Raw genomic sequence first — 27,786 nt, forward strand, 5'->3', positions numbered from 1 at the left:
ACAATCTCGGCCTTGCACCAGCTGGTCTGACAACATGGTCGAGCGAGTTGAGAAAGTTGTTTTGGAGGATCGCCGATTGAGTGTGGAAAACATCGCCTCCAAAGCTGGCATTTCCATGGGATCTGTGCACACAATCCTGCATGAAGACCTGCGAATGCGGAAAGTGTCCTCCAGGTGGGTGCCACGAATGCTGGTGGACGACGATAAGGTTGCGCGCATGGCAATTTGCCAGCTGAAGTTGACATGTGATGAAGGCATGAATGGGACTTTCTCTTCATCAATTGTGACAATGGATGAGACATGGATGCCGTTTTTCAATCCTGAAACAAAGCGCCAGTCAGCTCAATGGAAGCACACAGACTCATCGCCACCAAAAAATTTCGGGTAAGCGCCAGTGCTGAAAAAATGATGGTGGCCATGTTTTGGGGCAGCGATGGCGTAACCCTTATGCATTGCGTTCCAAAGGGCACTATGGTGACAGGTGCATCCTACCAAGATGTTTTGAAGAACAAGCTCCTTCCAGCACTGTGAGAAAAACGGCCGGAAAAGGCTGCATGTGTGCTTTCACCAGGACAATGGGTGTACATGGCGTAGCAGTTTCTTCGTGAAAACAACCATGAAGTGGTTTCGCATGCTCCCTACTCACCTGACCTGGCTCCTAGCGATTTTTGGCTTTTCCCAACGATGAAAGACATTCTCCATGGTCGCACATTCACCAGTCGTGCCGCTATTGCATCAGTGATTTTCCAGTGGTCAAAACAGACTCCTACAGAAGCATTCGTAGTGGCCATGGAATCATGGTGTCGACGTTGTGAAAAATGTGTACAGATGCAGGGAGATTACATTGAAAAGTGACAGAAGTTTCAAATTTTTTATATGATTATTGTGGGAGAAAAAAATCGGAGACCTTAGAATTTGAACGCACCATGTAATATCTAGTTATCAAGAGCACAATGTTACCCCAATTGCAACATTTGTAAACACACTTAAGCTTTGGATGGTCAAATGAGCAATATCTTAAGATAGAAAATGGCATTCAAGTATACCTGTACGCAATGTCTCATCATTCGGAGTAACTGACTGCTATGTGATTGATACAAAAGTTAGAGTGGGCCTGTCTATAAGTAAATAAACACTACGAAAGTTTGATATGGAGACATTCAAACAATGTGAAATTCAAAGAACAGTACCAGGTTACAATCTCAAAAAGCTCTGCAAGTTTGGAAAACTTGGATTATAATGTGTACACCTACAGGGCTTGGAGAAGTATAAGAAATTTCAAAACTTCAGTCAAAGAAAGTCAGTTTAGTATGACTAAAACTGCATGAACTATGGTTTCCTGAAGAGTGCTCAAAATATATTAAAAGCAGCAGAAAGACTGCCAAATTAATGAAGACAATCTGAAGAACACAAAATACGAAATTGGTGAAACTTTTAAGAAGGGGGGGAGCAAATATCTGAAGGACAAAAATAATAAGCTAGAAACAAACACCGGGAACAAGAATATTAGAGACCTGCATACAGGCATTAATGAGCTTTAGAAGAGTTACCCACCTAGGACTGAGTAAAGGAGGAGAATGGCAATCGTCTTACTGAATCCCACAATATTTTGAACAGCTGGAAGAATCACTTGTCAGCTATGGAATGTAGATGGAGCTAATGAACTTCGTGTTCTAACTCCTTGCTGTTCTTGTGCAACTTCATCAATATATTAATGTTCACACCTCAACATCTTCTCTCCTCGTTATTTAATAATACATGTTTCGGCCTAACTGGCGATCTCATCAGACGTAAAAATGTAGGATTAGAGGAACCTGCTGCTTTGTTATCACACTGCTCTGCTTATCATTTTGATGTGAAATGCTGCCAAATATTTTATTTTAGGTTATTTTTAGATCATCCTGCCATTGTTACTCTATCTGTATGCACGTGTCTGGTGTATCTGTAATATATAATGGGTTACATTAGTGTTTTATTTATAAGATCGATATTATATGTTACATTCTGTTGTTCCATCACTGCAGTTCTGATGCTACTTATGTTTTGTTGATGTGTTGGTTTCTTCCTTTTGTGCTGTGTGTAGCTGTTCTGAGTGTTTCAGTCAGAGTTATCTTATGTCTGGTGGTTTACCACCAATCAGTTGTCTTGGCGACAAGCCCCTTGAGACTCACAACCAACATTTTTTTTTTAAACTAAACACTTGCAGTTATAGTCCTTATGTAACATCCTCTCTGATGAGAGGATGGGTCTTATCATTTACAACTGCTGCTGGTCCTCGTCAGCGTAGTCATTCTCAGGTCCAAGTCCCATGGGCCTCATGACATATTTTTGTCTCAAATTCGAGCCTCCCCCACTATGGTGGGCCAGGTCCCCATATTTACATCCCCCAGGAACAGGGTGGCCCAGTTATACTCCCAGGCACTGGGTTCCCTTTTCGTCGCCTTCTACAACTCACACAGCTATGGTGGAGGTATTCGAACCTGTCTCCACACATGGACGAGTGATTCTGTTTTTATATAGACGTAGGGCATTGTGCTGCTGCCTGGTGTTCACTTCCTGCAGTGCTCTGAATATTGGGTTATGTGTCAATGTTTGTGCCATTCATTTGCAAGTTAATTTTGCTGATCTTGTATATGTGGTATTTTTCCAGTGTGTTTAAGTGTTTTCTTTTTACTTGCCCTTACAATGTACCTGTATCTGTTATAGTTTCATATTTATGTCCTGTGTTTAATATGTGATTAGAGCATCCCAAGTTACTATTATCATTTCTAATTGCTTGTATATGTTCTTTGTCTCTGGTGTACAATGCTATGCCTGTTTGTCCTATGTATTTTATTGGGCGACTGTGGTGATAGAACAACAGAATATAACATATAATATCGATTTTGTAAATAAAACACTAATATAACCCGTTACATATTACAGATACACCAGACACATCTGATGATGGCCAGTCAGGCTGAAACATGTAGTACTGTGTAATGAGAAGAGAAGATGTTGAAGTGTGAACATTAACATATCAATGAAGTTGCACAAAAACAGCATGGAGTTAGAATACACAGTACAACAGGATGTTGCAGTATAAATATTAGGAGTTAATGAAGTTAGACTGAGATATATACAGTTCAGCTATTAGTAAATGAGACTGCCACTGAAAAGATAATGAAGTATAAATTGTCAGCTATTGATTAAATTTAAGCAGCAACAGTCTAATTAGAGACAAAACATTACATTTAGATTTCCACCAACTCTTTCATTCTGCAGTCAATTCCTGATTATATGACCCTGGAGTATTCAGTGTGCATGCTATCATGCGTTACTTTTTCATTTGTTCTACATAATCTCATATTTTTAAATATGTGGACACATATGAAACAGGTCTTCATTCTTTTCTCATCTCAATCAATCTGTGCAGGTGTTGGGGTGAGAAAATAAGAAATGGTCTACTGGAAGTAGTGGAAATGGGGAAGAAGATGCCACAGGTAGTATTGTGTCAAATGATTTTACAGAAACACACATCAAAATGCCCAACATCAGTGGCCGAGTTTGGATTACAATGGAAAAGAGCTACATGTAGGAACTCCTGACTTTGTGGCCTGGACATGTCATCTAAAAGAAGGTCTTACAGACAGGTGTTGTGCAAACATCTGAAAATCACAAAATCAAATTTGTAGTCACTGGTAAGGCCAAACAAAACATAAATGTTTAAAGAGGCTGTAGCATATGGCATTCTGTTCATTATTACAGCCAGAAAGGGACACAAATGGATAGAGACACTTTTGAAAATTAATTCCACTGACCTGGCTTCCTCAGAACTCTTCTTGGGGAAGAAGAAACCACTATAACATTTGCAACGGGGAATGACACAACAGGTATCCTCCAACGAACATGATAGTTACACAGCCAAATACAGAAAAGCTAATATGCACACTTTTGCACCATTTGATTGAGAACACACACACACAAAAATACTATCACAAGTGCATTATTTTTTTAAATCCTGGTGCCATCCAGTAATATATGCAAGGGTAAGAAGTTTACATAATCATTTCTGGATATGAAGAAAGCAGTCTTCTGGGATTTGGCACCGTGTATATGTGGTGTTAACCGACGTTTTGGAGGAACATATCGCCTGAAGATGGAGGCGATACGTTCCTCCGAAACGTCGGTTAACACCACATATACACGGTGCCAAATCCCAGAAGACTGCTTTCTTCATAGTCACCGCCATGTAAACCTCAAATCTTACATTTCTGGATATTATTACAACTTGCTATAATGATATTTACAAATTTTATAATCCCTGTTATACTGACGCTGCAGTGTAAGTAAGAAAGTGAAGTTAACATCCTTGTATTTAAAACATTTCTGTTCCTCCTGACAGTCAGATATCCATACTAATACTTGAATATTCTACCATACACGAAAGAAACAGACAGGCCAACAAAACTGATATTTCATCAGAAAGATAAATTCTAGATATTACATAATACTGTATAAATATTTGGTGCATATAGGTAATGAGGCAACACAGCCAATTCTATAGTGTGAAAGTGATCACAGGGGAAGGAGAAATGTCTGACAAGAATCAAATCAAGATGAATTAGTTTTCTTTGTAAATTATGATCCCACTGCGAAACCGGGAGGGGGACTGTAATTGAAACCACTAACCACACAGATTATTTTGGAATTCAAGGTTAAGAATAAGTTCAATGACCTTGAAGACCTATGACAGTCATAGAAGGTCTTTATGCAGTCCATTTTAAAGTCAATTTCAAGATCTCTAAAATGACAACACAACCAGAACTGCATCTGCAATATGAATCAAAATTCAGCAAATTAAAGATAAATGAATTTGAAATTCTGAGTATACTTCACATTTTCAAATTAACTCAAGAATACTGCTCCAAAATATGTACATGTTTACACTTTTGCTAAGAGTTGGGAGGTCTACAGGTATAAAATATTTCACTAAAGCTCACAACATGAAGATCTAAAGCTATAATAACTGGTTGATTTCATATGGAATGACCCAATATTGCATTTACATGGATTTAAATCAAAACTACTCATAGTTTAATCTACATGTTAACTAGCAACATATGAAGTTAAAGCACCAATACATAATACTAATGGGAGTTTTCTGGATAGTGCTTCCGTGAGGCAAACTTATATGTTAAGCTACTATCACCAGTTTTCAGGACTGTGTCAATCATCTGATGTTCTATACATATTGTGATATGATGTCTCAAAGCCAGAATTGTGGAAAAGGAATAAGACATCCATTGCTGAGCTCCAGCAATCTAAATAGCCGGTCGTTGCTAGACAATGTCTCCGTAAACATGTCCAACTGACAATGGATATGCACACACAATAGAAGAGATGCTGGAAGTGGTGTTTTCTGTGGGGTCCGCCCTGAGGCTATACATCAAGAACTGAAACCAAGGGTGAATTGAAGGATTCTGCGTGGAGGAAAGGTCGAATACCTCCACTGTAACACTGCAAGTCATAGGTGACGAAAATGGAACCTGGGAGTACAATTGGGTCACCCAGTTCCTGGAGGATATAAATACAGGGACCTGGCCCTCCATGTTGGGGGAGTCTCAAATATAAGACAGTAAAATGTGATCATGAGACCCATGGGACTTGGACCTGAGAATGACTGCAGTGGTGAGAGCCATCAGCAACTGTGAACAAAAGACCCATCCTCTCGTCTGAGAGCAAGTTACATAAGGACTATGACCACAAGTGTTCAGTTGAAAAAATGTGCGGTCATGAGTTTCAAGGGGCTTGTCACCAAGACAAACTGCCAGTCATAAAGTAAGTCTGAATTCTGAACTAGTGAGTTGAGAAGAAAAGATGAACACACTTGGAGCCATAGACTGGTTGTTAGGATGGGAACCCAGAAGTTGAGGAATTTATGGTGTTGGCAGCCGTTACAAAGCAATGACTGATGGGGACATAACAGAAAATGAGAAGACTGTGTGTGTGCGCTAACGTATCATAGTGTGTGTGAATTAGTAACAGTGCTACAGTTACTGTGAATTTCAGGAGCCCATTAAATCTGATTACTGTTCCAAACACTGTGTCTAGTCACTAAATGTGGCCATATATAACATGATGATCTGGGAGCTGGATCTGCTCCTACACAATAGAAAAACACTCTCCCCCATCTAGTGCAAAGGTCAAGAATGGTTAAGCTATACCTGCCCTCCCCCACATATCTTCAAAGCCTGGTACTTAATAATTAAGCACAGGACAACTTTGCTTTAGTTACTTTCTATCATATCCAACTGAGCAGGTATCTCTCACATGAGGGCATCAGAGACCCAGCTCCAGAACCACTCTTTTATTTTCTTAAGTTACTGGACAACAGACAAAGCCCAGAAACCCAAAAATATTACATTGTAATACATCTTCATCAGCATCCTTTAGAATTTCTTTATATATTATGGACTGGCCTGACTTGAAAGGAGTGCTCACAGAACGTCTCATTCTAATAATGTAAGTAATGTGCTACTTACTTGACTTCGATCCAATTTGTGTACTGGACAGTTTGCCATCTTCTGCACTATGTAAGTTCTTTCCTGTATCAAAGCCTGTCGCAGTTCACTTTCTCGGATACCACGCCTGTTAAGGCTTTCAATTAAACAATTAATATCTTCTTCCTTACTGAAGAAAGCCCATCTGATCCTGTCAACTGAATCTGATTTTCCATGTACTGAACAAGTGTTGATATCCGCTGTGCAAATTAAGGGCTGTTGCTTTGTCATGGCCACTTTATCACAATCATCAATCAACTCACCACCTGTCCTTACTATTTTCTCACTCAATCCCCTACTACTGTTCATATGAGACACATCACCAGAATCACTACTTGTGTTCTTTTCAACCAATAATTTTTTGTTGCTACTAGAAGCAGCCACTGGACGAGCTTCATCACCTGCTTCATTCTCCTTGTCACTACCACTCCCTCCATTCCACTCTTCTTCAAATAACTTCTGTATGTATGTCAGAGTATCATCTGAACGAGCTAAAGTAGGATTATACGGTGTAGGTTCTGCCAAACATGATCCTGCCCAGTGTTCATCATGCTCAACAAAAAGCCCTGGAAGAGAAGAAAACACCCAGAAACGTCGATGGGCACGGTCAGTTCCTATAGGCAAAACCTGGTGTCCAAATACTGCTTGGTACAATTCACGAGATTTCTTCTGTATTTCCTGTTTCCGACGAGATGATTCTCGATCCAGCTTCTGCTGCCGAACTTCTTTGTCCTCTTCTTCCTCTTCTATTGGTAAATCGGTCATAGACGTACCTGTTGATGCTGTTCCCGTTGCAGCATCTTCTTTAAGCTTCAGTTTAGCCTCCTTCCGTTCCTTCAACCTGATTGAAAAAAAAATCTGAATTACACACAGTAATGTTTCTCTGCCCAAGTAAGTATATAAACACAATTACAACCAACTAACTTCACAGTACACAATTTTCTTTCAGCAACTGTTAGTTATTCAACAGGTAAAAGTATATCCTGTTTTGGTGAAACCCAAATAAATGTTCATCAGCATGCTGACAAAATCCCATCAGTGAAACCTATCCTGTGCCTGTTCAAACCAGCTGACATACTGACAGCCCGTAACCCTGATCCTCTCATACACAACAAGGCTTCCTAACTTGCCATCTCCCCTGGATATCATCCAATAAAAATTTCCCTCTACCAGATCATTCTGTAATTTCCTCAATTATTTTATCTCTCCAAACCTGGAACAGTGGTCTTGAATTTCTGACACATAAGTGCATTCATTTACGTATCCTTAAAAGATTAAGCTAACCGCACTCAACATCACAGAATAAGGAAACCTTGAGACCTGAAGACAAAGAACTCTGCATTCTTAACCTTCACAGTAGCTGCTGACAAGGGATCACTTTACAACTCCAGCCATTCTACCCAAAGGAAACATTTATGTGCAATAAAACATATCTGTTCTTGCAATAAACTGATCACTGATTAAGGTCACAAGAATGACATGTCAGGTATTAAGGTATAACATGTTGGTTTTTCCCATTTCATGTATACCAACTATACACACCGACAGTAGCCACTGTCTTCAATGTGTCCATGTATGTGTGTGTACACCTAAAGTTAACACAGTAGTGGTGATGTACCTCAATGCAGCTGCCTCCCTTTCTTTCTTCAGTTCTGCTATTTGGTGTGCTCTTATTTCAGCACGCAGTTGCTTAACTTTGTCCCCTCTTTCATCAATTACATCCCTCACAGTAGCATATGTCAAGATCTGATTAATAAGACAGGTCACAATCTGCAACTTATCTCCTGCAAAACAAGAACAAAACCACTACATACAATGAAATGCTATGAAAAATCCAAATATTGGTCTTGCAGGATGTGACACCACGTAGTTTTGTAGACAGGTACCAACGTTTTGGAAAAATCTGTTGCCTCTATCCTCAAGGTACCCCCTAAATGCTGGTATCCAGCTACTAGGAACATGGCCTCATATCCAAAAAGATCACACTCTTGCTACTGCTGTAAGAACCTAAATTTCACATTATAATACATAAATCATATGTTAAGTTTATAATGACAAAACTGTGTGACTCACCTAAAGGTAGATCGCATACATTCATAACACTAAGCGATCTAAGTATATGGGGCTGCTGAATTCGAAGAAGCAAACCTGGATCATCCAAACTTGTATAACCACCTCGCTGCTGATATCTGAAACAAGATCAAATCGGATTCTGTCCCACCCACAAGTATGAAAGGGACACAACAAAGTGAAACAATCTGTCTAGTGATATCAATTTTCCAGGAGAATGAAATAAATTCCTTTGTGGACCAAAGAAATTCTACAATATGTGAGAAATTTACAATGAAGGAAATTTAAGTTTAACTGAAAAAGTTAAAATGTACTTGAAACAAACCACCGTGACTTTCATTTAAACCCTTCAGCTGCCTTTACAATTTCATTTTCAAGCACTGAGAGCAACTATGTTCAGTAGTGATATTAAAAACTGAAAAGTGTCCAGATTAAACTTCTAATACTCTGTGACATCTCTTGACATTACATTCTCTTCCCCTTCACCACAACATATCAATCTCAAATGTTTCTTTTCTGCCAATTCCATCCCTACTCTCTGCTTCGAATGGTTGAGTGTTTTCCTGAGCCACTCTTCCTCCCTATCCCTATCTCAGACATATTCAGTATTCACTGAACAGGAGCACATTAGGTCACTGTGTCACGTGAAATTGGAGCAGGGGGTGAACGTGAATTTTTGTTTTAGACTGCAGAAATCACCAAGTGAAACAATAGAGATGTTAAAAACAGTTAATGCGAATCCCCTGGCCAAAAAAGTCACGGATGTCAAAGTTCAGGATCAAAACACTGTTGATCTGCTTTTTCAACATCAAGGGTATCATCCAATTTGAATTTGTATACAAAATAACCACTGTTAATCAGACATTCTATGCAGAGGTGTTGAAAAGGCTTACTGATGCCATAAGGCACAAGCAATGAGAGTTGTAGAGAGACTAATAATTGATTCTTCACCACCACAACGCACCCCCACACCCCTCATTTTGAGTGTCACAGTTTTTAGCAGGAAAAGGCATCTCTGCCATGGATCATCCACCATACTCTCCTAATCTGGCTGTTTCCAAAACTCAAAGTGTGTGTTTAAAGGAAAGCATTTCTCGGACATTGCAGACATTAAATCATCTGTGAAAAAAAATTCTGACAGATACTCCTGTTCAGGATTTTAAACGCTGTTTGAAAAACGGCTAAAGTATTGGAACATCGTAAAGAACTGGAAGGAGACTGCTTTGAAAAATTCTAGGTTGCTAATATCTGCAGCTCTTAAAATAATTTTTTAAAAAATTAGTCTCGAAACTTATTTGCCCAACCTTGTACATGTTTTGTAACATCTGTAATAAAACAATTCAGAACCGAATATGGCCACTATACACTTTTCTACAGAATAAAGTAGGTGGCTGAGAAACATAATTAAAAATTCTGGACTCTCTTTTTAATATTATTTGAGTAAAGTTTGATTCTGAAGTTTAAATAACAGTAGCAGCCATAATGCAGATTTGCTCCCCAAAAAAAGGCTGCTGGGATGCCACCAGAATATTGATACAACCTCAGAAAATTAAGTAACTCAACATCAACAACCACAGCACAGAACCGATGATATGAATGTAACAAACCTTCCATTACTTTAGTACTAAGGCAACAAAATTGATAAAAAACATGGCAGTAATTTTAACCTTCTCAAAATTTAAAATGAAATGAAGACACATTCTGCCTACCTCCATTTGGAACTCATTTCTCCAGACCGACCACCAGATGACAGAAGATGCAGCCTTAAAACTTCAGTCAGTGTAACTGAGTCTAGTGTCACTTTACTAAGAGGAACACCCTGGTACAATTGACACCAACTTGCTGCCGCTGTTGCATATTTTATGGCTTCCGATGTTACGTCACCAACTTCATCAGCTAGACTAACTAAAACATCATAATATACACTGTGACATCTATGTTTAGAATTGTAAGACTGATACTTGTGTTCTTGATGTGTAGAAATCACACAATAAAATATTCAGATGCTACAGTGCCAATAAGTTATTTCCAGCTATGCAAGATACCACTTTACATTCAATACCAATTTATATTATTTAGACATTCTTTAAACAAGATATCTTCATTATGTTTACTACATACCTGATGTCTGACTATCTGTTTCCAATATTTCATCATCTTCTTCCTCCTGCATACTAAACAGTGCTGTCAGAAGGAACTGAATTATGTCACTAAGTGGACCTACAAACAAAAGAAAAGGAAAATTAGCATGCATGCCAATTCACGTTCCTGATTTAGTATACAGAAAACACAAATTTATTTTAACTGCTTTTAATTAAACAGTATTAAAATAAGAAGCCTGGTCTGATATTGTAACTGGAATGTTACATTGAAAAAACAAGCTGACCTTACGCATTAAGGAGCACAAATATAACCTGACCCAAGGTCTGTTTCAAAAATCAAAATTGGCTCAACACGTGATGAAGGCCATAAAATATGCTGAAAAAAAAAAGTGAAGTTCTTGCAGAATGTACCAAACACTACATACAAGAATCAGCCCATGTCTCTGGCAGATCATCCGATCAGTCAAACTCAACTTGGACACCTCTCCCATCTGGATTCCCATTATCGCAGCAGAAGTCAGAAAACTACAGCTCCATCCAGTGTAGATTAAGTGTGAAAAGTGTGTTTTTTATTTCAACATCATACAGAAAATTTGTCTCTGTAGTGATGATTTTTATTCTGATAGTGCTCTGATTCTAACAAAATAATCTGTGAAACAGTGCATGGACATAGGTGCTAAGCCTCATGTGCCTGGAATTTTTTTTTAACGCTTTTAACATTTGTCTTAACCCTTGCACATGGTTTGTGTTGTGCTTGGTTTATATACCCTATCTTACGTTATTGCTGGTGTCCAGAGATAGGGACTAGCTCTATTGATTGGGCTAAACTGAGTAGGTTCCACCAGCAGACAGAGACAGAATCCAGTCTCCAAACCGTTGTTGTCTTAAATAAAAAGATGATGGATGTCAAAGAAACACAGTATATGTATTAATACATCGCCACAAACTTTCAGATCTGGATTACATTGCTGTTTGGCACCCAGCAACCTACAATATTTTGTGCACAATCAATTCTGTTTCTAAGGTAGTAAAGGTCAACTGCATATGCAAAATTATGTGCGATGTCTTTACATTAATTTTTTACTTTCTCATATACATAGCAGAGTATAAAAAAATTTACACTGAGAATTCAATGGCTGTACATGTTTTCAGCCTTCCCCATTATGAAGAAGAGGTTTTTGCTATGCTGTCTGGCTGTAAGTCTGCATGAGCACCTCACCAGTCCCTGAAAGGTTGATGTATTTTTTCAAGAGTTTATTCATGCTAGGTTGATGCCCAGTAAATTCAAACATACCAGCTCCAAAAATGGTTGCCCTCAAGATCGGCTCCAAAACACAAAATAGGTCCAAGAGGTCAGATCAAATTTCATTAATTTATGTAGAACATATCCCCAAATAAAGCTGCATAGGCAATATCTTCAGGAAAATAACATTATGTGCACTAGGAGCCCAACACAAAATGTCAATTTTCTGTAAACTGGATTTACTGATTACAGATTTCATTGTTGTTCGGCATTCAGCAACCAACAGTGGTCTACCATATAGCAATCAATTTCAATTACAAAATAATCATATATGAGATGTACAAGGTCTGACAATAAAGTTCACAAACTCAAAACCATGTGCTTGCCAATGGCAGCAGTGGACAGAAACCTCAGTATGCTTTGATGACATTGGCATATCAGCATTTCACAGCTGTGTTGTTGATCTATAGCAGTCTCTGAGTGATGTCTATTATTGTCTGAGTGTGTTTTGGTGTGCCGTCGCGAGAATGTCAGAACAAATATTAANACAGCAAGCGTACATCGACACAGATGCCTGATAATGGTTTTTCATAAGCCAAAACATGTAGCAAGATATCACTGAAATAATAAACTTGTTATACACAGTTAATGTGAACGAGATTTTGAGTTGTTGTGTTCTGATGGATAAACAAACAATTATTAAAACATAAATTTAAAACTATTCAAATGGGTACCACATTATACTGATGTGACTTGTTTTCTTATTTATATAAATCTGTACCTCAGTTAACTTACCTGCCAATTCATTCACAGACAGCGCTCTTTCCACAATATCAAAGGNATCGGCTGACGGTCAGGTGCACAGCAGAGCAAGCGTACATCGACACAGATGTCTGATGATGGTTTTTCATAAGCCAAAACATGTAGCAAGATATCACTGAAATAATAAACTTGTTATACACAGTTAATGTGAACGAGATTTTGAGTTGTTGTGTTCTGATGGATAAACAAACAATTATTAAAACATAAATTTAAAACTATTCAAATGGGTACCACATTATACTGATGTGACTTGTTTTCTTATTTATATAAATCTGTACCTCAGTTAACTTACCTGCCAATTCATTCACAGACAGCGCTCTTTCCACAATATCAAAGGTAACACCGGTTGGAAAGAAACTTTTGGAGGACCAAATATCACTAAAAGAGTGTAAAAACTCCAACACCATAACAAAATCCCCAAAGAATTCATTTGGAATAGCACAATCAACTTTTGTTGGAACTGGTAATTCCTGCAACAAAAATTAAACTTTTGACATCTCTGAAGTACAGTGGTTACAATCCACCAGCTTGACCACCAAACAGCCCTCCATTCTGCAAACAAAGTGTATTTATGTGTTATGAACAATTCTCAGAATAAAGAGCAATTACTTTACCAAACAGCATTAGCTGAGTAATCTTTGTAATGGAGACACAGTATTCTGCATGGTGGAAACTAAATTCTGAATATTATTTTGATATATTTCACGCTTCACGGGGTTAACCAATCAAAGTATATTAAATGATCTTCATCTTCCAACAGCAAACAACATTTCCAAAACGAAATAATCTTCAACAACAAAATAATGAAAGGCATAAACAAATTTATTAAATATGAAAGAGTCATGCAAGAGGAGCTTGTATTTCATNCCAGCATTAGCTGAGTAATCTTTGTAATGGAGATACAGTATTCTGCATGGTGGAAATTAAATTCTGAATATTATTTTGATGTATTTCATGTTTCACTGGGTTAACCAATCAAAGTATATTAAATGATCTTCATCTTCCAACAGCAAACAACATGTCCAAAACGAAATAATCTTCAACAACAAAATAATGAAAGGCATAAACAAATTTATTAAATATGAAAGAGTCATGCAAGAGGAGCTTGTATTTCATCCTTAAATACTGCAAACATTCACAATACAAGTTCCAGCCTTGAGTAGAAGCCTATCTACCAAGAAATGTCTAAAGCCAGGAAACAACTTATGAAGTTAAGATTAGAAATGGTTATACTCTCTGGAATCAATAAGACATGCCTAAATTTGAAACTGTGAATGCAAGTGATGAACAGAACTAGAATACCAAATCACATGCATCTTTACAAGCCAGGAAATAACATACTGGAAAATGGAACTGTCTGACAAATGTGGGCAGAGAAATTTGTTGGAAGAGGCTGGACATCTGAATTCAATCTGTCCCAATAAGAAGTACATCAATTGCTCTTTTCTACATATACAATACCTTCAGGTCTTCACATTCCAAATCTTCCCGTTGACGATTCCATCGTTTCAGGAACTCTGCCAATCGTAATTTCTCTTCTTTCAGTTTCGCTCTCTCTTTCAACTTTTCTTCTACCTTCCTGCGTTTCTCTTCAAGAGCCCTTTCTTTCCTCTCCTCCTTCAACTTTTTTCTTCTCTCTACTTCTGTTAACCTATAAACACAATTCAGTGAAGAAAACCATGTCAATACCACAGTTAATTTCAATTTTTTATTTACATCTACCAGTGATGAAACTGTTCCTTCTGCCGTAGGTGTCTCATATGCAGCAAATATCACTTAAATGTGTTTTTCACAAATGTGTATTAAATTTTACACTTCTTGACCACTACAAAAAAAAACCAACAGATATTTTGACTTCATTGGAAATGCTCTGTGTGCAATTATATAAACATGCACTGCCAAAATACAAATTTAATGAACTCACTAATGTTCTGGAAAAATGTAGGTTGTCTAGTTGTACCTTTAATGTCTTACAATTGTAAAGCCAGGCCAAAAGAACTTACAAATTCACAGTTACACAGCTCAGTTATCTTTGCATAACAATTTTACTAGTATGGATTCTCAAAACTTTGAAATATTACTATGGTTGAAATTTCCCAACATTTAATTTAAGAAAGATAAATATAAAATGTACATGTGCCCATACTCCACTAACACTTCAAATTTCACATCTATATCTACTGATGCAATAGTTATCACTGTTTCTCAGGAACATAAGAATTAATTATATACTTCTTTTGGACTTCATCCATCGTCTGGTATGTAAAAGACAAAAGACCACAACGTTTCGGAGAGAGTGATTGAGACTAGCTCTTTCTAACAGGCCCAACTGAGTAGGTTCATCCTGCCCTACCCACCTGAGGACNGTTCATGGTAGGAAAGTGTAATAGTGGAGACACCTCCAATGGTATAAAAATTATAATGAAAAAATCGATTTGAACATTACTGTACAAAAGCATAAGTATGCAAATATCACTTCTACCTCAAAAATAAAAAGTTTAATAAACTTAAATAAACATCTTGCATAGACATTGTTGCAAAGTCATTTACTCAAAATATGCTCCAATCACTAACAAACTGTTCTGCTTTGTTTTAAAATAAGTGTGTGATTCATAAGTATTCACAAGTAACACTGAAAATAGAATGAACTATTGAAATATACTTCTTTTGGACTTCATCCATCGTCTGGTATGTAAAAGACAAAAGACCACAACGTTTCGGAGAGAGTGATTGAGACTAGCTCTTTCTAACAGGCCCAACTGAGTAGGTTCATCCTGCCCTACCCACCTGAGGACGGAGACAGATTCAGTCTCCGAAACATTGTGGTCTTTTGTCTTTTACATACCAGATGGTGGATGAAGTCCAAAACAATCCAAAAGAAGTATAGTATACACCATCGTCAGAATTCTTTAAAGCCTATCTATATTAAAATATGTCTATTGTTTGATTTGAAACATGTTAAAAGTGAACAGTGTATGGTTAGGTTAGTTTACCATAAAATAATCAAGCTCGCAACACTGTACAAAGAGAAACACATAGTTTAAACCATTTGCGCTACAGCAGAAGCACAAATAACAAACATGCCCTATATAAAGTTTGTTTTAAAAAGCATGTCTTGTGCACCATAATTTTGAAGAACAACATTCTCTTGGCTTTAATAGTAGTATTTTTTACAATTTCCAATGCAATGTGTGGATTTCCCTAATTTCTGGACTCACATGCGCAAGCATTTGACATGGCTTCGCCACTAATTTCTGTTCTTCGTGAGTCAATTACTGGCAATATAATACTCGTCACGAGCATGGCTGGAGAGACATACAATAACAACTTTCATCTTCTTCCACCTCAATATGTGTGGGAGTTAGCCACATCAGTGAGATCCTATATGTTTGTGTTTTACCAGTATTGAGAGACATACATTGTTGTTATTGTAAAGAGTGTAAGAAATTATATGCCAAAGGAGAAAATTCAACGTGCAAACAGCCTGAGATTCTGTCATGAATATAATTCAATACTAGATTATACAGCCATCACATATAGTGGTTTGTGCCATATAATGATCTGAACTGCCCATATTCTTGGTATTTCAAGAATACTCACTGCTGTCAAAATAAGCAAGACATTCTTACTTTCTCATATGCACAGTATATGAGAAAATACTGTGACAGTGGAAAAATCTGGTCTTGAGACTTTGACAGATTCACACATTTTGAGGCTCCCCATATATGAAAAAGCAGTTTTTTGAATGTCACCATCTATCAGTATGTACATACGTATGTATGGATGTATACCTTGCTACGGCATGAACAGCTGGACAAATTTTATTTATATTTGGTATTTACAAGTTTATCCATCACAGATCAGAAAATTCTAGTTCAAAAAACAGAGGCCCAAAAACACAAAACGGCGATTTTATTGAAAACAGCTCTAACAATTCTGATTAAATTTCTGTATTTTATGGAGCCCATCTCTCCCTAAATAAAAATGCATAAGTGGTCACCAAGAAAGCAATGGTATGTGCATTCAGTAACTAAACAATCAATTTCATTTCCAACGGGAACACAGTCAAGGCAAATCATGTGGGAAAGTGCATACAATGTCTTTGGATCAATTTTTCTTGTTTTTTGCCTTCAAATTTGACAATATGATTCACACATAGTTTACGTATTACAGAAAACTATTAAACCTCCTACACACTCCTGCACTTTCACTGGTTACAATGAAAAAACTGCAAATATTCACTGTTGCCCGCACTTTGAATTTAAAATCTTACTATCCACCACAAAGGATGAGGGTGTGAGGGTTAGTATTTGTTTCAAATATAAGCTGGGTGATCTGCAACACTATATTCTAGCCAAGATCAAATCAATCAGTGACTAACAGATATGAAGACAGTTAATATACACCAATGCAATATTGAGACTTATTAGTAATCAAAGTTTTTAATAACTGATTACTTACTTTGCCCAGTAATGTACGATACATTACACTCCTTTTAATATTACAATCCAAATGTTTCTCAAAATAACAGCCATAATGCAGCACTGACGGTATGTGTATTATCAACTGCAGTAGAGTTTTCTAACTTCAAATTTAAGACGACATGTCCACATCTAATAATGATGTCATAGACTTCTTTTCAAAAGAGCATGCATCACTGAACTGACAAAATGATTTCCTACTTAAGTGGTAACTTTATTCAATTAACTACAAATACAGATGCCTAACATGTATGCATATATACCTCATTATTATTAAAACCAAACTATAATCTATTTTTTTGATCATTTTGATGCTAGTGCATGAACAATCCTCTCTAACTGCATTGCACACATACATTTCATATGGAAAAATAGTCCAAGATTTGTTATACATACACATGGCAAAAATATAATTAGTACTGAATGTGGAACTGTACTCATTGAAGTATCAGCTTCATAACTACTATCAAGTTCAAGGGACAAATTTTCATCCACTATTTGAGCATTAATTCTATCTAAATTCCACATTATCACTGAATGTTTTGGGAATGGCTTAACTTAATGAACCATTAAAGAAAAAACTTTACTGGCAATATTAAAATCAAAAGGTCACAATGAATTTTAAACTGAAAGAGTGCTCTGATAAATACAAACCTATCGCTCATTTTCTCCTTTAAAAGAGTTGTCTTATTCATCTTATGTTTCTCCAAAAGGTTTTTTGTTGCATCTCTTTTCTTCACATTTCCTGCATCCTTGTATTTGTCTTTCACTTTCTTTGCTAACTGCTGCTTTTGTGCTGACTTAGCACCAAAATCTGGATTGAATTTCTTAGGTGTTTTCTTTGTAGGCGAAGGTTTCTGTGTATTTAACCTTGTTCCTGATGAAAACCTTTTCTTTGGAGATTTTTCTTGCTTTTCTTGAAGTGGAGACACTTTTTTACCAGAATTTTCATATTTTCCAACTTCCAAGTTCTTCTTTGAAGAGACATCTTTCTTACTCAATAATATCTTCTTCGAATCTTGTTTCCCTGAAGGTAAGCCTACTTGCTTCTTTAAAGATCTGTCACCTTTTGCTTCTGGCATTACCTCCTTGCCAGCAGTCTTAGATTCATCTGATGATAAACTCTTTTTTGGTGCTGTTTCTCCTTTTCCAGGTGATTTAAAATACTTGTGAATTGTTTCTTGTCTCTTTTCCTTCATTACTTTTGGCTGACTTTTACTTTCTGCTTTAGGTGAAGTGACAGCCATTTTCACAATCTTCTTAGATATTTCAAATTCTGGCATATCTCCACAAAAAATATGGCCAAAGCTTATCTCTGAAATCTTGTATTTCTGAAGAATTTTTTCCTGTGAATTCAAAACAAGAAAATTTAATGTAACTATTAAAGGACAATATCTTCCATCAAGACAAAATATATATCAAGGTATACACATATTCTTGTTAATATACATGCAAATAATGAAAAGTGTCATTCACAACGTCAATACTAATTACATAGATATTATATTCGCATGAATAGATTTCTTGTTAGGTTTAACACCCAAACTGGAATTCATTTTCAACTTAATTTATTATGCCAAAATATTTGTGCCAGACCTTATTCTAAAAATAAGCAAAGCTTCCTGACATATGAATTGTACTACCAGCATTAATACCTTAAAAAAATTTAAAATTCTGCCTCAGATTTGAATTTTCATAGTAATACCATAATAACTCTATAACAAAAAACCTTTGTTATCACTCAGAAAATCTAAGACTGAGTGCAGATCTACATGACTTGGATCATATCTGGTAACACTACTTGGCTACATTAACTTTAAATACAGAATGTGAACCAAGATAATGTCTCATAGTGTGGGAAGTAACAGGTATCCATGGTGAATGCCTTACACATCTGACTGTACAGTGTACAATAATTTATCTTGGTGTGCATTATAGATTTCCCTTAGTGCAATATTTATGACAGTCTTCAAAGCGAAGATCAAAACATTATTTAAAAAGTTACACAATTTTTTTGGTCAAGAAAAGTCAAGTCAAAATTTGAAACTCTCTTGAAAATTCAACAGATGTGACACTGCAGTTACTGAAAAATTAGAGGCTGGACTATGCAGCATCACAAAAGCTGCTATCATGCCGAACATTAGCACAGTGAAACCATAGTCACCTGGTAAAAACTGAGTTCTAAGGGAATCAAGCTGATGACTTCAGTTTACATGTAATTACACCACAAACCAATTTTACATAGTTAACAAAAGTTCTGCATTAAAACTCTATCAGTGGTGTAAAAAGAATTCATTTTCCTCAAGACAAATAGTTTCTGACAAGACTGTTGAAGGATATTGGTATTGTATTGTATTTTATTTTCATCCATTTTGCTACATAGTAACATTTGGACACGTCATTCAGTAATATAAGTTAAAATAAATCTACATAGTTACAAGCATACTATGAACTATATTGATTGATTTATCAAGGAGTACAACTTAACAAACAAACCTACAAAGTTACAAGGATACTAACAACATTTTACAATCCTAAGCAATATGTAGATACATTTGAAAAAGAAAAAAGAAAAAAAAAATACACAAATCATTGGATATTGGTTTAACAGATTTAAATATAAGAGCATTCTTAATGAAAATTGTATCATGGAAGGCCGAATATTTGGGAGGAAAAAAAAGATCATGAATTAAGTGTAAACAAAAAACCTGTTATGGTCTTAGATAACACAAGGATTCAACCAAAACACAGTCTGTGAGTGTTCACAAGTTCATAGGACAGATGGTGTTATTGCAAATGAGAATGCTGGTCAGCACTGGACAACTGCACATGCCAGCTATCAAAAGAGTTTGTTCCTGTAGTTCATCTGATTCTTAAATCAATGACAAAGAATGATGAGCACCATGATGAAATGCACTTCAAAAACTATTGCACATGGGTTCAGAAAATGCTTCTAGTCAGTCACATACAAGCTGCCTAACTGTGTTAGACCATGCTCCTTACGATTCCATTCAAACTAGTAAACCTTTGGCTACTTCACTCTGAAAACATGACATTCTGGAATGGTTGGAGAAGAATTATGTAAGTTGTATGGCAGAAATAAAAATGAACTGCTTCATATTGTATACGTCCGTCATCCAGATACTTCATACACATGTTTAAAGTGGTGCTACAATACAAGACATGATGCGACTAGAAACACAGGCAAAATATATTGGAAAAATGCACTGCATGAGAAGAGTACAGAAACTGATAACTGCACACATGATCATCTTAGAAGAAAGGAATGAACTATAATCAAGTCTGGCAAGGAATATTGTAAAAATTGCAGTTATGTTAATGATTTGCCCATTTCCAACTAAGAGGCAGATAACGGCACAGGATATGATGCTCCAAGTACAGAAGAAAATTAAATTACTTTATCTTTAAAGAAACTGGTATTTTTAGTTTTATGGTGTCCTTATGTATGAATTTCAGTTATCATATGTAATCACTCATGGAGCTGGGCCTTCTTGAGAAGCCACCAATTGTGCAGCTGCTCAAGAACTTGCCAGCATTTTATGGAACCAGAAGGAAGGTTCATTACCATCTTCACAAGAGCCCCCCAATGGTCCATATCCTGAGCCAGATTAATCCAATTCATACCATTCCATCCTTTCTCTTTAAGACCCATTTTAATATTTTCCACCTACCTATGCCTTGGTCTTCCAAGTGGTCTCTTTCCATCTGGCTTTCCCATCAATAACCTAGATACATATATCCCTCTCACCCATTTGTGCCACATAACCTGCCCATCTCATCCTCCTTGGCTTTGGGATAGCAGTCTGCATAGCAGCTGGCTATGAGCAGGATGGCCAAGGGGTCAGAGTTCAATTCTTGGTAGGGGCAAGATTTTTCTCCTCTCCACATCATCCAGACCAGTTGTGGGGCCCAATCAGCCTCCTATCTGATGGGTAATGGGAGCTCTTCCCCCAGACATAAGGCGCCCAGAGCATGAAGCTGAACACTCACCTCCAACTAATGCCAAGGTTAAGAATATGTGGATCTACACATCCACACCCCCTTATGCCTTCACGGCATAGTACTTAATTAGTTAAGTAGAGGAATAACTTTATCTTTTTTTAATCCAATCATATTTTGATATCAAATATACAGCTACACACTACAATCATCACATTCTGTCACTTCATGCTGTGCCATCAACAATAAATTCTTTTCCCCTCCCTGAAGCCTAGCTTTGGCACTAGCAGCACTCTGTGCACTTAGTCTCACCTTCTAAAAACTTAACATAGGCAGGTAATAATTCCCCTTTCCCCCCTTGCTGATCACCTCATACACTTTTATTACTCTTCTGGTGTTACCTTACCTGAGCTTTCCCTTATAGCTATATGACACTCAGGTTTAAATGTAATGTAAGGTAAATTTGTCTTTTGCTTACCCTATATGCTTTAACAGAACAATCTTTCACACTAAAAACAAATGTTTCAACTGACCTTAATTACCCACACTCTCTGCTTCTGTTCTGAGAAGTGTTTCAACAGCATGCGATTCTTCTCTCTGGTGTACACACCCTTGGCCCGCCTTAACTGACTGGCCTTGACAGTTAACACAACATCTTCCTTTGAATTATCTAGCTTTTTGACTTTATAACTATAAAGCGAGGCATGTGGAAATGATGGCATCTCACAATCTCTGCATGAGACTTCACTGGAAATGATACCACACTTATAAGAATAGAATTCAATAAAAGGACATTATAACTATACATGTAGTTGCATATGCATGCTGAGACTCCTCCTCTTCAGCAACACAGTCTTAAGATGTGTATTTTCTGATCACTTAGTGATGGTTTCAATGTTAGAAATGATAACTACAGCCAGTGACCAGTTATCTGGGCTAACAGAGGGGAAACTGGAGCAAACATGACCCAAAATTTTACTCTTCTAAACATATAAATCATAAAATCATAAAACTGTAACATACATAACTTAACTTCAAAGAGCTGCTCCACTGCCATATTGTTAATCGCTGATCTATAAACAAAATTTCATGCAAGGTTTATAAGAATGTTTAGGATCTATCTCCATAACAAGTTTAACATGCCTAGATCCATAGGATTCATTAGTTATTAACATCAAATGTGGATTTAATGCAGCTACTATTTTGCTGTTTTACATTCTACAAATAACTAGAACTAAAGTTGCATTTTTTTAAAACCTATTACTATACAACATCTCAGAATTCTTTAAGTGGCGCCATTGTCAGTTTCACTTCACATGACTATTACAGATAATGGGAAATTAAAAGGCTGATCTCAATGCAATGGTACTGATACCAAATTTCATAAACACCAAACTGGTTCGAAAGTAAAAGGGAATGTACATACACATTACAGTGAAGTCAGCCTACTTTGCTCCTTAATTAAGAAAAGTATATTAAAATGGTGCCAAAGTTTGTACATCATATGGTTGTTCTTATAAACTGTACTTCAGTTGTTGCCTTGACAGAAATATAGTTGCTACAACATATGGTTTCAAACAGGTTAAAAACAGCTGAACATTCAGCCTAGTCACTATACTGATGGAACTGTCCAGGCTGAAAGGCAAAATGAAAACTAAAACAAAAATTCAGAGCCATGCAATATACAGGGTGTCCCAGGAGGAATGTGCCAAACTTCGGGAGGGTGTTCCTTATGTTAAAGTATGCCGATATAACCCAAAACACCTATGTCCAAAGTTGAACGGTTACGGAGATAATGGCCAGAGAAGTGTCAAACTTTGACCGGGNTTTAATAGTGCAAGAGATTTAAGAATTCTCAAAAACATGTTAGACAATGAAGTTACAAAGGAAAATCTAATGTTCAAGCAAAAATTTCAGTTGTTTTTCAATGCAACCCTATAATTAAATCCTGGACTATAGTGGACATACTCTAAAATAAAATCTTTGAAGTAACTGCTACTTGCAATTACTTTCTTTATAGTATATATTACTAAGTTCTTAGTACAGACCTACAAGATGGTTCAAGAGCTTTAAACATTGCCATAAAATTTAACATGCAGTACACAAAGTCTTTCAAATATCATAAAATTGTTTAAATTCTCATTCACAATATCTAGATATGACCTCTTATGCAGAGCAGTCAGTATATGGCCACAAATGTATGCAGCCAAACCTGTCTAGCCCTCAACCCTCCCACATGAAGAAGAAAAGAACACAAATTCCACCTGAATACAATGGAAAGAATATCCATGTATCTAAAAATGAAATAAGGGACATAGCTGAGTATACCAGATGTACAAAAATATGGAAACACCCAACAAAAAACACTTTACCATGACTAATATGGTGTAGGACGAACTCTGGCTTGCAGAACTGCTTGCAGTCTCCTTGGAATGGATAACTAGAGGTCCTGTATGATTTGCAAGGGAATCTTGTACCATTCGTCTTGCAAAACATTGGCAAGTTCTGTTATCGATGGAGGTGGATAGCGTGCACGCAGATTGCTCTCCAAAACAGACCACAAAGGCTCAATAATATTGATATCTGGCGATTGTAGGGGCCATAGCAGATGTGACACTTCATCTTTGTGCTCAGAAAACCAGTCCTGCACGATGTGAGCTGTGTGAACATGGGCATAGTCGTCTTGGTAAATGTCATCACCATTGGGGAACAAAGTTTGCACCATGGGCTGGACCTGGTCGCCCAAAATGGTCACACAGTTATTGGTAGTGACGTGACCTTGCAGGGTAATGATGGGTCCTACAGAATACCACGATATGACTGCCCATACCATGCTCGAACCCCTGCCATGTTTCACTCTTGGCAGCATACAATATGGATCGTAAGCTTGGGATGTTGTTCTCCATACATAAACTCAGCCAGAAGTCGGAAACAGCGTGAAGGTGGGCTTATCCGAACAAATTCTCATTTTTTGTCACAATCCTATGCAATGTTCGTCTGTCTCGATCACTCAACGCAGGTGTTTATTGGATGTGGTATTTCCAGTCCTCCTGTATGCGGTCATAATCTTGGATATTGTGCCTCGTGAAACACCAAAAACATCGGCTACCTTGCTTATGGAAGCACCCATCATATGGGCCTCAACAATTTGCCCGCGTTCAAATTCTGTTAGCTCTGACATGATGCACTAAAAACTGCACAGAACACTGTCTTGACAACCAATGAAGCTTGCGGAGGTTGTACAGGTAGTGGTATTGGGCAAATACAACAGCGTCACCTACAAACGTCACTAAAATAAACACTTCAATTCAGGNAGAGGTTGTACAGGTAGTGGTATTGGGCAAATACAACAGCGTCACTAAAATAAACACTTCAATTCAGGCACGCATTTCATGAGGTGTTTCCATATTTCTGTCCATCCCCTGTGCTTTAATAAGTGGTATTATTACATGGCCCTCATCCAACAACCTCAAAATAAATAAACCAATATTACTGTTTTAACATTTGTTTATTATTCTGTATCTCATACATGGAGTAAACAATGCACAGAGTTCATATGGAGAGGTTCGATCTCAAGAAATTAAACAAGGGAGACGGTAAAGAGCAGTATCATGTAGACATCTCAAATAGGCCCACAGCTTTGGAAAACTCGAGACACTCATGTGGATATTAACACAGCTTGGGAAACTATTACAGACAATATCAAAATTTCAGCTAGAGAGAGTCTAGGTTATTATGAACTGAAGTTGCATAGGCAGTAGTTCGATGAAGGATGCTCAAATTTATTAGATCAAAAGGGAACAAGCCAAACTGCAGTAGTTACAGGTTCCAAGCCAAATAAATGGGGATAATCTGAACAGTATAAGACGTGAAACCAGCAGGCATTTCAGGAATAGAAAGAGGGATTATATGAAAGACAAAACTGACGAGTTTGCAATGAACAGTAAGAACAAGAACATTAGAGACTTGTATGGAGGAATAAATGACTTTAAGAGGGGTTACCAACCTAGAAGTAACTTACTGAAGAATGAGAATGGTGATCTGCTTGCAGATTTCCACATTTTCAATAGGTGGAGGAACTACTTCTCTCAGTTACTGAATGTATATAGTGTCAGTGATGTTAGGCAGATAGAAAATACATACAGCTGAGCTGTTAGTGCCTGATCCTAGTCCTTTTGAGGTTGAAATTGTTATTGCAAAGCTGAAAAGGTATAAATCGCCAGGCAGTGGTCAGATTCCGGCAGAACTGATTCAAGCAAGAGGTGAAATATAAGCTAATTACTTCTATTTGGAATAAGTAGACTCGCCTGATCACTGGAAGGACTCCATTACTGTACTAGTTCAGAAGAGTGATAAAACTGACTCTAGTAATTATTGTGGGATATTACTGCTTTCAACTTCATATCAATTTTTAACCAATATTCTTCTCTCAAGGTTAAGTCCATATATACATGAAATTATTGGGGATCATCAGTGTGGGTTTCTACAAAACAGATCAACTACAGATCAGATCTTTTACATTCGTCAGATAGTAGAGAAAACATGGGGGTACAATGAGACAGTAGATCAGCTATCTGTAGACTTCAAGAAAGCCTATGTTTCTGTTAGGAGGGAAGTATTATGCAATATTCTGATAGAGTGATACACAACAGGATGCATACTCAAACATATTTCAGCATCTTGTTGCACTGAAGTATCACTTGTAATTTTCCATCCACAATGCAACAATATCAATATAGATTTAGATGACACTAGTCAACATTTATTTCATTAAAATGTTCGTTAAAATGTCATAAAACTATATATACATCCTGTGTTTATGTGCTACACATTTTAGCAGCACAGGGCCATCTTCAGGCAACACACTTTTAAGGAATCCAATGCACTGTGCATTTTGTCAATAATACTCTTAAAGTATGTCATTGTTATTATTATTAATTTTGATGTTATAGGATATCTCTGTACTTTAATAACACTATTGTTTCAGCAAGATCATCATTATAGCAAAGTTATTACCTATTTCTGGAGAGATGCTTGGCAATTTCCTTCTCTGTAGGAGGAATAACTCGCAGAACATGACTCTCACACCTGTAATATATTACATGTGGCATCATAATCAGGCAAACACAGTAAAGCAATGGTATGAAAAATATTTACAACAAAACTGAACATACCAAGTATCTTCTTTGGTGTTAACCTCAACAGTCTCACCAACGAAGAACCTTTCTCTTGTGAAAGCAAAAACATCTTCCGCAAGATCACCAAAAGATGATCTATGGGTGAGGGATGCCAAGTACAATATTGGTACCACCAACTATATAAACAAAGAAAATTACAAGACTGGTTTCATGAAACTAGCTATATTAATATACTGTCATGTATTTGGGGCTGTGTGACTACAGACAGGGTATGGTACTATAAGTAATTACAACACTACTGATGATTTCCACACTAAAAACAACACACACACTAAGTCTTCTCAGTCTTCAATAGTCGCATCCTGGCAAAGGCTTTTAAGTCTCACTCTAACTACAGCACACATAAAGTTTTAAACTGTACTCACTGCCATCTCAAGAGACTCAATTATTATTCAGCTGGCCTGTGATCCTTGTTATACAGCCTTGAGGTAAATCCAATAGAAAACACAGTTTCCATCATTATAGCTCAACAATACCTTGACTGTTGCTTGTTTATTCAGTGCTGGGGGAACCTTTTTACTGAGCCATTGCCTAGCAATGAATGCCTACTCTGGCTATGCTATTTTGGCTTGCAGGCGTCATGTCACAGTACATTCTAGTTTTACATTTGATGGTTATACAGAAGACAGACTGCGCAAAAACTTCATGAAGATAAGTATCCAGTTGGCATATGTTTAACACAACAAGAAAAGCAAAGACAGACAAACTCCATCAACATAAGTAATTATGGATGACATTTAACTTGCAGAGAATATCAAAATACATAGAAAGAGCACAAGGCATTTTTATACCACAGCAACTAGCAAACATTCAACAGGTAACTGCTAACTTGTCAAAACACAGGACGATTCAGTCTTATGGCCAGATTTTAGGAGGTTATTGGGGGAAATTTGAAGCCACAAATATAAATGAATGCTTGTTTGACTCATTACCCATGTTAAGTTATGATGGTTTGTCAGATTTTAAGAATATTAAATAATTATCCATTCATGTATACGAGGTGTGTTCAGGAAATAACGGGAATTTTAAAATTTCGCGGGTTTGGAGAGTCCAATTGTCAAAATTTTTTTTTTATTATGTTGGTATACATGCCCCTGAAGTACAATAAAATTTTCAGCTGTATTCATTGCTTACTTTGTCTGTGGCAGCCGCTAAGGTTAGACGTGTTTTTATGAGCTTGGCGATTTTCGTTTGTTAAAAGAAATGGATCAAAGAATTTGTATCAAATTTTGCGTAAAAAATGAAATAAAGTGTTACAAAGTGTGTGAAATGTTAACAAAGGCCTATGGTGAGTCTGTTATGAGTAAAACAAGAGTTTACGAGTGGTATAAGCGTTTCCAAGATGGCCGTGAAGACGTTGCAGATGAC

At 37.0% G+C, this 27,786-nt stretch overlaps 1 protein-coding gene across 2 annotated transcripts in view; it reads right to left on the bottom strand.

The window, feature by feature from the left end:
* LOC111863868 (bromodomain adjacent to zinc finger domain protein 1A) overlaps positions 1 to 27,786 on the bottom strand; it is an 81,114-nt gene that overhangs the window by 46,582 nt on the left and 6,746 nt on the right. For both annotated transcript variants that reach the window (XM_023850638.2, XM_023850640.2), the window contains exons 3-13: positions 26,395 to 26,534; positions 26,237 to 26,308; positions 21,754 to 21,967; positions 17,915 to 18,606; positions 14,241 to 14,430; positions 13,072 to 13,249; positions 10,734 to 10,832; positions 10,322 to 10,517; positions 8,616 to 8,731; positions 8,161 to 8,326; positions 6,525 to 7,383 (exon numbers count right to left, since the gene is read on the bottom strand). In XM_023850638.2, coding sequence (XP_023706406.1) covers positions 6,525 to 7,383; positions 8,161 to 8,326; positions 8,616 to 8,731; positions 10,322 to 10,517; positions 10,734 to 10,832; positions 13,072 to 13,249; positions 14,241 to 14,430; positions 17,915 to 18,606; positions 21,754 to 21,967; positions 26,237 to 26,308; positions 26,395 to 26,534 — 2,922 coding nt within the window. The remainder of the gene's footprint in view (positions 1 to 6,524; positions 7,384 to 8,160; positions 8,327 to 8,615; positions 8,732 to 10,321; positions 10,518 to 10,733; positions 10,833 to 13,071; positions 13,250 to 14,240; positions 14,431 to 17,914; positions 18,607 to 21,753; positions 21,968 to 26,236; positions 26,309 to 26,394; positions 26,535 to 27,786) is intronic.

This window comes from Cryptotermes secundus, unplaced genomic scaffold (assembly GCF_002891405.2).
Source record: "Cryptotermes secundus unplaced genomic scaffold, Csec_1.0 scaffold46, whole genome shotgun sequence".
In the NCBI taxonomy this organism is placed as follows: domain Eukaryota; kingdom Metazoa; phylum Arthropoda; class Insecta; order Blattodea; family Kalotermitidae; genus Cryptotermes; species Cryptotermes secundus.